The sequence below is a fragment of the Camellia sinensis genome, chromosome 1 (assembly GCF_055761805.1).
Source record: "Camellia sinensis isolate YWXY chromosome 1, ASM5576180v1, whole genome shotgun sequence".
Classification (NCBI taxonomy): domain Eukaryota; kingdom Viridiplantae; phylum Streptophyta; class Magnoliopsida; order Ericales; family Theaceae; genus Camellia; species Camellia sinensis.
Window position 1 is genome coordinate 241371994 of NC_138961.1, and position 11791 is coordinate 241383784.

The window sequence follows — 11791 nt, forward strand, 5'->3', positions numbered from 1 at the left end:
TAAGGTCCCTATTGGCAGAGGGAATAATGTCAATAAAAGTAACTTCTCTTTAATTGTCCACAAATCTCACTAATTTGACCACCAGTTATAAAAAATGACGTGAACAATGCTTGAAATTAAAATTAAGTACAAGTCATACAAAATCAGTCAAGTTATTTGAACTCAATGAAAAAAATAATAATTTCATAGAAAAAGTTATACTATGATTTAAGATTTTTGTATGACTTGTCCAGTTTTGTCCAATCGCACTGAATAAATACAATACTTCATACAAATTATAGTATAAAATTATATGAACAGAAAAATAAAAGAAGAATCTTCGTAATGTCTTCATATTCAAAATTATTAATATATCTGTCTAGGTTATAAATCACGCTTTTAAGGAAATTTTATTTATACAAAAATTTTGAAGTAATTATTTTTTTAAAGTAAATCTGATTAAGAAAATTTGATTTATACATAACCATGCTATGGTTAAGTAATTCTTTCTATCTTCAGAAAACGTGGTTGCAAACCACGGTTTTACTGTTGACCCGTGGATAATAATCAGTTCTAAGCAAAATGTAAAAATTCAACAAAGAATTCAAAATCAACACTCTCTCTGTCTGACACAGACACCCACAACACTCACACTCACATCAAACATATAGGCTTTTTAATATATATAAATTTTATTTTGTAAAATTCATACCAATATTTTATTATTATATATATATATAATAATAATTGATAATAGCAAATAATAATCAACTATATAAAATGATTATTTTTTTACTTTAATTCTTAAAATGTAAATTTTTTTTTGACACCCCTGAGGTTTATTCGAAAAAAAAAATTCATTGGAAAAAAATAAAAATAATTTGAAAAATAAATTATTTAAAAAGATAAATTAAATTAAAAAAAATAATTGTTCTGAATTTTAGTAACTTAAAATTTATATATATTAAAAATTATATATGTTTCATGTGAGTGTAAGTATTGTTGGTGTCTGTGTCAGACAGAGAGATAGAGAGAGTGAGTGTCAGTGTCTGTGACAAATAAGAAGGAGTGCTGCTTTTGAATTTTTGTTCAAAATGTGTTTTGAAAACATGTTTTTACACATTTTACTTACAAGCGTGGTCACGAATATGTATAAATCAAATTTCTTTATGTATAAATCAAGTTTACCAACACTTTATAATTTATATAAGGTCACAACCTAGGGCCATTTCCCAAAATAAGTCAAAATACTAATTCAATTCCCAAACTAACCCTAGTTTTGAAAGAATTCACAAAATAAGCTAACTCGCAGTTCACAACCATGATTTCAACATTTCTGGGCCTGTCCCGCGTGGAATTTGGAAAATCTTAAAATCGTGGTTACAAAACGCGATTTTGATTAAAAAAAATTTATTATGAACTCGCTGTTCTGAACCACGATTTTAGCCAAATTTTTTTTTCTTCTGAACTCGCTGTTGTAAACCACGATTTTAGTCCAAAAAAATTTTGCTCTGAACTTGCTGTTATAAACCACGATTTTAGCCAAAAATATTTTTATTTTGAACTCGCTATTATAAACCATGACTTTATCCCAAAAAAAAAAGAAGACTTGTGTACTCAAAACATATATATTAAGTGATGTTTTGATCACATTTTAATATATATGTTTTGAGTACACAAGTCCTTTTTTTTGGGGGATAAAATCGTGGTTTATAACAGCGAGTTTAGAAGAAATTTTTTTTTTGCTTAAATCGTGGTTTATAACAGCGAGTTCAGAACAAAATTTTTTTTGGCTAAAATCGTGGATATGTGCATACCTGATGAGAAGTGTCGACCATACATATGATACACTTATCTAGGTGTCAAGTGTCTGATATGGTTACTTGATTTGTTTTCAAGAATCCATGTAACACAGACATTTTTGATAAATTTTAAATTACAACTTCAGAAGTAAAATAACAAGTCCTTAAAAAAAATTGGGCAAATTACATATACACCCCTCGAGGTTTGGTTAAATTACAGATACCCCCCTGAGGTTTCGGAAATTACATCCCGCCCCCTGAGGTTTGTATTTTCATAACAATTTACCCCCTGAGGTTTATATTTCATAACAAATTACCCCCTAATTTCTTATGCAAATATAGCATTCAGGGGGGAATTCGTAATTTCTCAAACCTCAGGGGGGTATCTGTAATTTAGCCAAACCTCGAGGGGTGTATATGTAATTTGCCCTATAAAATTAAGATGTTCATCACACAAATAAAATTATATTTATTTAATGATTACAAATGTTGTTACTTTCTAATTTATATAAAATTAATCCAAAATTAATAAAGCTATTTTTTGACCTAAAATTTAGCTGAATTACATTTAATGTGCACAAGAGTATGATCTTAATCATAATAAGTAATGTAAAAAGCATAGCATAAGAGGATGATGTTAATTTTTTCATAAGTTGTAAGATGTATTTCTTAAAAAGCTAAAAAATCTAAACCATTATCATTATTTTAACTCATATCTTAATTAAAAAATCAATAATGAATGTTGGATTATAATTGATGATTACTTAAATAAAGTTTTTGCATCACAAGTAATTGTAATTGAATGAGTATAATTTCATATAATTCTTTTACAAGTACAAGGAGATATAAGTATAATGTTACTATTTTAATGTTTTTTGTTTTAATTGAAGCAAGTATATGGAGACTGTTCCAATTATTTTCTACTGGGGGGAAACATAATTCGGGATCCTGATGAAGGCGTAGCATATGATGCTGAGCCGAAAGGGATATATGCGGTGCAAATTGGCACCACGCTTAGCAATTTGGAGGAGATGTTTACGTCAAAGGTGGCAAGTTACGGGGAAAGTGTCCGATTGACCTTCAAATGTAGATATCCTTATCGCCAGTGGCAAGCACACAGCAAATACAAGATATTACCGCTCAATGACGATGAGGCGTTGAACACCGTATTAAGTATCGGTACAAGTTTTCAAGCACCAAATTGTTTGGAAGTCTACATTGATAAAGAGATTGTACACAATATCCCGAACATGACACATATGGATTCTCGTCCGTTCACTACATTGCTGACGCATGGGATTGACACAACAGCGTTTCAGTCTCCTATGTATGAATCATATCAATGTTATCCATTGGGCTACACACAACAGTCATTTCAGGGCCATGGTGTAGAATCAAGTTCACGTGGTGGATATGGTTATGAATTTGACAGTAACACACAAGATGTGCCGACATGCAGCCATCATACCACTTCGGTTGAAGTTACTGGTAATATGGCTGAAACAGTGAACGAGGTGCAGTTTGCTGACAGTGACATGTACGGTCCTGATGTCGCCCTAAACGATGATGACAATGAAATGTGTGAGGAAGAAAATGTATTAGGCGGATCAGATGATGATGATGATGAAGAATATGATGCCCAGGCTCCCGTTAAACCTGAAAATGCCCCCATTCCACCTAGAGTTGAAATCCCTTTCTATGACAACATTCACATGGGTGGTGATTTTGACATTAGTACCCGTGATGTCGTTCCCCGTAACCGGATCTAGAGTGCTGAAAATCCAGAGTTGGATAGAGGAATGGTTTTTGTTGATAAGAAGCAACTTCTATATGCTATGAAATTGTACCATGCAACAAATAATCGAGAGTATAAGGTCGTAACCTCCAAGCGAGACCTTTGGGTGTCTGCTTGCAAGCACGATTGCAGTTGGTGGTTGCGTGCATCTCTTAGTAGGAAACATGGTCTTTTTGAAATAAAGCAGTACAGTGGTCCTCACCATTGTTTATACCCACGAATGAACAGGGACCACACTAATATTAGCTCCAGTTACATTGCTTCTCATATTTTGGGACAAGTTGCGGTTAGTATAAAAAATAAATGTTTACATATACATACATATTTGTTTGTTTATAGTGTTCACATCTAGATAATCCAACTCATATTTGATTGTCGTATGCAGAATGAACCTGATATGCCAATTAAGAATGTCATCGAAGATATAAAAAAGACCATGAACTATAGTATATCATACAAGAAGGCGTGGCATGCAAGGGCAAAGACAATTAAAATGGTATTCGGTGATTGGGATGAATCATACAGGCAATTGCCTAAATTCATGCATGCATTACAGACATCTAATCCTGGCACCATCGTGACATGGAAGCATAGATATACCGGGCATGCAACCATTATACCCGTCTTCCACTTTGTTTTCTGGTCTTTCAAACCCGTCATCGATGGCTTTAGATATTGTAGGCCTGTTATAATTATAGATGGTACATTCTTATACGGTAAATACACTGGTGTGTTACTTGTAGCAACGATTGTCACTGCCAATGGCAAAATATTACCGCTTGCATTCCCTATTGTCGACAGGGAGAGTTTGGAGTCTTGGTCGTTCTTCATTCAAAATATCAAGGAACATATTGTCATGGACCGACAGGGAGTGACTTTGATATCTGATCGAGCTGAGAGTATTTTAGCTGCTGTGAGGCGGCATTGGCTGAATCCCTCGCTCCAATTTGTTGGATATCATCGGCACTGCCTTCGACATGTTTGCAGTAACTTTAACACACATTTCAGAAATAAGGAGCTCAAACAACTTCTGTGGAAAGTAGGGAGTGCTGATCAACGACGAAAGTGTAATGGTTACTTAGATCAGATACAGGCTATTAACCAAGAAGCCATCGATTGGGTCCACAAGATGAATCCTGAGGACTGGGCCCTTGCATATGACGGTGGATATCGCTGGGGGGTATTGACCAGTAATGATGCAGAGTGCTTCAACAGCGTCTTGAAAGGTGCAAGGAACTTACCTATTTCAGCTATGGTTGAATTCACATTTCGACGACTCGTCAAATATTTTGACGAGATGGGAGCCTAAGCTGAAACAGATGTACGCAATGACTTCCAATACCCTAGAGAGATGCAAAGAACTATGGAGGAGGGTATCGCAAGGGGAAATACTTTCAAGTTGATATCGTATGACAAGTTAGTTTGTAATGTGAAAAAATTGTTATTATTATGTTGTTAAGTTAAGTACATCTAAAAACATGAACTTGATTAGTTTGTTTCAATATTATCTTATAGGCCCCGCCGTGTATTTGAGGTGCAAACATCTTTTTGCCGTGGACGAGGTCGTAATAGACAGATTGTGCGGATGAATCAACCCATGTGCAGTTGTGGGAAATATGAGATAAGACACTATCCATGTTCTCATATGCTCGCTGTAATGTCTGAATGCGGTGACAATCCATTCCAGTACGTTGATCTAGTATACAGGCTTCCTGTATACATGAGGGTTTGGGAAACTAAATTCAACCCAATACCGCATGAAGATTATTGGGATGATCCGCAGTGGACCTTAATGCCTAATGACCTTCGTCTGCGAGAAGTAAACGGGGTCGTACATCTATGGCTCGTATTCCGAATGAGATGGATATATCAGACAGGCGTTTGACAGCTCGTTGCAGTGAGTGCCACCAGACAGGTCATGACAGGCGAACATATCCGGCGCGACTTGATCGATGAAGACTATGTAATACTTACATGTTGTAATATATCATTTTGAAATTCTTCATTTGTAATAGATCATTTAATTATGTATTTTTAAATTCTTTATTTGTAAACGGGGTCGTACATTTGAAGTGTGTATTACAAAATGTGTACTTGAGTAAAAAATGTGTAATGCAAAATTGAAAATGTGTACAATTTATTCAAACTTTTATAATTTATTGAAAATGTGTACTAGTTTTTCACGGAGTACTTGATTCGAAATGTGTATTACAATATTCTATACTTAATCACGTAGTTCTTCTACCATTTCAAAATGTCATATTTTTGAATAAATTAAATATCGAATGCTGCAATCATTGTTCACATTTTATAATTTAAAAAATTTACAAATTTTAAAAAAATTAACCTATTATAAATTAAAATTTTAAAAATTGGAATGCTGCGGCCATTGTTCACAATTACAAAATTTTATATGTATTTTGCAAAATTTATAATTTATTTAAACTTTTAGCATTAAAAAATAAATATTTCAGTTTTGTCAAATATGCCATAAATGTAATCATTAATTTCGAATTGCTTCCGTGTAAGTGGCACATAAATTTGTCTTTTTCTCGAACCCATAACATTTACTTCATTGTATTTTACATCGTTCAATACAAAATCAATAATTACAGTTTTCTCTATTATTATATTATGATTAAATGAGCTTTTGATATGGATCAATAATTTCAGTTGTACAGGCTTCATGGCACATGTACCTGAGGAGGTTCCACTGTTCAGACAGGCACATCGGGCTGACAGTATATGGGACCGTCCGGTATGCAATAACGTTTGTTGCACTTTACGGCTACAATTAAAATACATTGCATTTTGTTGTATATTTTGGGATAATGTTATTATTTGAACTGGTAATTCTGTTGTGCAGGATGAGGCACGCACCGTGTTGACATGCCGTCGGGCCGATTCTGGATTGTGGGAGCATCCATTGGACCATAGAGTCTTGCAGTATCTATTACGCGCGGGATTCTATGGTGTGTATCGTATCGAGCACATTCGACTGGACCACGCACTCATCACTGCTCTCGTTGAGAGGTGGCGCACAGAGACTCATACATTCCATTTCTCGATCGGGGAGGCCACCGTCACGTTGCAGGACGTATCCGTCCTATATAGTCTTCGGATTGATGGCTGAGCAGTTACTGGAGTTGACTCTTCTCTCGCGACGGGGCAGTGGATAGCCCTATGTGCTGAGCTATTGGGAGTAGCACCTACACCAGTAGATTTACAGCCAGGTAGAGTGAGGGTGAGGTAGCTGGCCGAGCACTTTGCTCATCTTCCAGATCATGCTCTAGATGAGTTGGTACAACAGCATACCAGAGCATATATTCTGTGGTTTATTGGGGGGGTACTTCTCCCTGATAAGTCACAGAACCTGGTCAAGCTGATGTACTTGCCATTGCTGAGAGACTTTGAGGAGATTGGGCAGTACAGCTGGGGTAGCGCGGCTCTGGCATGGTTGTATAGGATGCTATGTCGAGCAGCCCAGGTGGGTACGAGGAAGATTGGAGGACCACTTGTGTTGCTACAGGTTAGTAACAATTTTATTACATGTCAATTCATATTTATAGCCATATATCAGTATTGTAATTGTGTTCAAACTATTGCAGATTTGGGCATGGGAGAGATTGATTCGCATTGCCCCGTCTAGGCGGCAACCGGTTGGTCCTGGTGAGCTTCCTATGGGTGAGGGGGACATGCAGTTGCCCACCAGACCGCAAGGTAGCCGGTGGAGGGCTGACATGGGCCACGAGGTCGTCTCGACCCACGTAGTGGTAGTTTATAGAGACCAGCTGGACCGGATGATCGAGGGCGAGGTATGAACTTTTTTGATTGCGTTTTAGTTGTCTTCTTCATTGTATATGTTTTGAGGTCACGAGCAAAATTTAAATTATTTGTCGTCATTGTAGTTTATCTGGCAGCCTAACACTGGGGTCCTCGATACGCTCCCCGACTACTGCCGACTGGGTCAAGAGATATGGATGGCGAGAGTGCCACTTATTTGTTTTGACGTGGTTGAGTGGCATCTCCCCCATCGTGTCCTCCGACAGTTTGGTCGGGTGCAGTCCGTGCCGGATCGGTTCGACACTGAGTGGCAGTTGCACGTCACTGATAGGCGTGACCGAGCTGGCACTGACTGGCGTCTGTTTTATATGCGATATATACAGTTGTGGGATGCCCGCCGGGACAGTATTGTACAGGCTGACTACAGCGATGAGGTGATCCCCTCTTCCGACCCTTACATGTTGTGGTATCGGCGACATACACACCTACTAGTCGGGAATCCGAGCCACGTGTCTAAGTCTGGATATCAGGGAGTTGGCCCTTATCTTGAGGCATTGGTGAGTATCATATTATGTGCCAGATAATTATTAAAATCATACTTGATTTACTTTCAGTCACTTGTAGCCTAATAATACGTCTGAATGTTTGTTCAGGTGGCTGGAGCTGGGAGGTCGTTTCACTTGGCTGAGGACGCCCATTTGAGACGTGATGCACAGCATGCCTTGGAGGCCGTTGCAGAGATCCGGGAGTTATTGTACCAGGCATTCCAGCTTGCCCATCGGGGAGATCGTTTGCATTTCGGCCACTACGGTGTACACACTTCAGCAGCTGCTCCAGACATATCAGCGCCGTCCACGTCAGCGCCTTCCACTTCAGCGCCTGCCACATCAGCTCCTTCGACACTGCCTTCGACCCCACCACATACTACCCCATACATATCTACAGATTCCCTCGACGTACTTCTTACGCAGCATACTGGCATACCTTATGTGCCTGACCCTGATTGGACACCGCCCCGATACATGCATGACGTTGTTACCCCACCCACCCAGTTACCACCACCAGACAGTTCGACCGCGACCATGAGTACACATGATGCAGTTCTCACTGACATCTCCCACGTTGACGCTGAGGGCCATATTGAGCCCCTCCCAGAGTGTGCGGGAGAGGCCGAGGTTTTGGTCGTGGCGGACGTCGCGGCAGAGGTCGGGGTGCGGGCAGAGGCAGAGGTCGAGCTCCAGCTGCAGATCCTGATACAGTTGCACCAGATGATGGAGTTTCACAGCTCACAGCAGTATCCAATCTTCCGCCATAGCCAGGATCAGGGGCAGCACATGAAGTAGAGGGGGAGTCACAGTCACAGGCTCCACAGGAGCCAGATATTCAGAGAGTCTACCGCAGGAGACCGAGGAGAGAGGTCCACGGTCGGGGTTGTGGGACTGGGGGCAGGTTAGGGCATTAGCGGGTGTGATGTGGAGTGTATAGTTTATTTTATTTATAGTTTTTGTTATAGTTTTTGTATATCAAACTTGTACAGATGATATAAATGTGTCATACTTATTTCTTCGAAAAATATAATTTCATAATTTTTTATTATTATTTCTTTTGATGATTTCCATAAAAATTAAAACGAAAACAGGAAAAAAATGATAAGAATTGATAGGATTTTATGATTAAATGAGATTGGAGGACCACTTGTGTTGCTACAGGTTTGTAAAAATTTTATACAACAAAAATCTGGGAAAAAAATGTGAACATTGCATAATGGATAGTTGTGGGGAGCAATATGAACAAAAAGGAAACAAAATAAATATCTAAACAAACACAAGTATTTCAACTATCAATCGATATGAACTCATACCTTGTTCATTAAGTATCATTATTATATTCTACATCAATAATGCATGAAATCATGAAAGTCTAGTTCAAGTAGCGTTTTTCAAAATAACAATAACGGAGAGAAAGTAAAGGTAGAATTACAATAAATATTCGAAAACAATTGAAATATCTCCCTTCATTGATAAGATAAGTTGTGGATAAGCATTAAAAATTGCATGCATTACAGAAATGGTTTGGGCATTCATCCAAACAATTTCATTCAGTATCATCATCATCTGACATCTTAATATCAGATTCATACATAACATCCATGCTCCAGGCGTAGTACTGGTGTGCATCATCCATTAACCCATTTTCGGCACGCTCATTTGCGGTCTTCATTAGTCTGGACCTTTGCAAACGTTGGGTCATGCGATTAACCTCGTCGTGGATACGATGCAATGCCTTTTGCAACAACTGTGGAGTGTCAGTTGGCATACACATGGCTAACCGGCGAGGAAATTTAAGATTTACTTCACGACATAGCTAAACGAGAACGTTTGCTCGAGTTTTGCGAAATTCCCACTCAGCTCTCATGGTATTGACGGTGGCACGTGAGTAACGCAGATTTGGATTCATTGGGTATTCAAATTCATCTCTATCTGCAACCCAATAGTGACCCATTGCTGAATATAGATCAACCACCGTATATCTCATGATGATATCGCTCGAAATAGCTGTAAAACTTTTGTTATGGTATGATGCGATATTTATACCATATATATACATGGTAGCTGTATGTATGAAATTATTGTAATCAACTATGCATCAGAGTTGTCACGTCAACTTTTATAACCTGAACAACTATGTATCAACTTGATAGGAGTTGTCACTTCGACTTTTATGAATTGCATAATTTATTGTTATTCTAAAACAAAAAGTAAAAACATAAAAAAAATTAATAAAATAAAAACCAAGCTGATCAATCGACTAAACGTCTGAAGTAGTCAAATTTCTCTGCCTAAAATTGTTTTTAAAAAATAAATGTGAAATTACAATTTCAAAATCTTTAAAATATTTTTAAATTCTTTGAAATATTTATTCAGAAATTTGTTTTACTTTTTAGGTGTATTGACATATTTATTAATTTATTGTTATTTTGTTATGACACCCCCTCAAAATTTTAATAGATTGCATAATTCACAAGGGCACAGTAGGTATGGTATGATAATAAATTATAGCTTGGCGCGGTGATACATCCAACATTTGTCAGTGATGCTCACCAATTACTTGAACCGGTGTAATAATTTGGATGCTTAGTTTTTTCCTCAGATGCTATGTGACTTTGTACAACGATGCAGTGATGCATGTGACTTTGTGCAGTGATGCATGTGACTTTGTGCAGTGATGCATGTCGCTTTATGTAGTGATGCAGTAATGCATGTGACTTTCTGACTTTGCCATGCTTATATAGTTTGTTACTTTTTTCCTCACATTACGTGATGCATGTGACTTTCTGCAACGCAAGTAAATGCTTTATTTTTTTTTATCACATTGCAGAATATATAAAAAGAAACAAAAAATGCAAACCGGAGAAAATAGGATGACTGTGAAGTTCATTAAGTGAAAATAAAATAAAATATAGGTTGTTTATGAAGAAAGAAAATTTAAGGATTTAATTTCATTTATAATTTTTTGAAAATACCAATTTGTACTGAAATCGTCAATTCCAAGTCACTACTTACTATATTAAAAAAGTAAGCATGAAAAAATAGTTTCAAGGGGCGATGTGACAACTCACTGCATATTGCTTTATTTGACAACTCACTGCTCCAATATGAAGGGATTGCAGTGTCATCCTCTGTCCTACAATGATGGCTTTATCTGACAATCACGTCCGTGACTACATCACAGGTACACAAAGTCACGGGTACTCAGGATTGTATGAAATGAAAAGCTAAAAAATAATATCACGGGTATCACTTCTTCCATAGTGCCCCAGCATGCATTATCGTCACTAGATCATCTCTAGTTAACCCTCAGTATGATGTCTATAAATAGCGACAACCCCAGTATGATGTTTGTTCAAGTCATAACAATAGTAATATATCTACAATTACTATTATTATTTGTTTGTTTATTTTATGAACAATGTCTTCAAGAGGTGCAGGAAGTTCACGCCGTCAAAGAAATCCGAAAGTGTGGCTGCTACCTCCATTTACTTATGACTACAAGAGCGAAAAGTACTCGAGTCCGAAGGATTATTATGCTGGTATCCGAGCAGAATGGGCGTTCAGGGTAACGGAGCAAGAAGGATTGTTTAATGATCTACGTAACTTTGGGGCACCGGTACCTCATCGTCGTTCATTAACCATGGCTAGACGAAATGTCAGTGACTATGAAAAAGCAATTAGTAGAATTAAGAAGGAGAACAACAGAATGTTGATGCGAAGATGTCGACATTTCATGCTTCAGCTAACCACCGAAATGGCAGAAGCAAGCAACAGAGATTTGAAAGTGATTGAGCGAAATAATGTCTTAAACAATGAAAAATATCTCTCTGACTACTACATGTTAGATGAGGAATGAGAAATCAAACACCTTTATCTTTCAT

At 37.4% G+C, this 11791-nt stretch overlaps 1 protein-coding gene across 1 annotated transcript; it reads left to right on the top strand.

Annotated features, from left to right (window-relative positions):
- The first annotated feature begins 7539 nt into the window (after positions 1–7539).
- LOC145824659 (uncharacterized) lies at positions 7540–8849 on the top strand. The gene is made up of 2 exons (XM_082924986.1): positions 7540–7916; positions 8013–8849. Exons 1-2 carry the CDS (start codon positions 7557–7559, stop codon positions 8700–8702), a joined length of 1050 nt encoding a protein of 349 aa, XP_082781112.1. The 5' UTR covers positions 7540–7556; the 3' UTR covers positions 8703–8849.
- The last annotated feature ends 2942 nt before the right edge of the window (positions 8850–11791 follow it).

What these genes read in the sequence shown, in the direction of transcription:
- LOC145824659 (XM_082924986.1), top strand. Translation starts at nt 7,557, where the DNA reads ATGGCGAGAGTGCCACTTATTTGTTTTGACGTGGTTGAGTGGCATCTC. An exon ending in GCCCTTATCTTGAGGCATTG is followed by an intron (nt 7,917 to 8,012) that starts GTGAGTATCATA and finishes ATGTTTGTTCAG; the next exon opens with GTGGCTGGAGCTGGGAGGTC.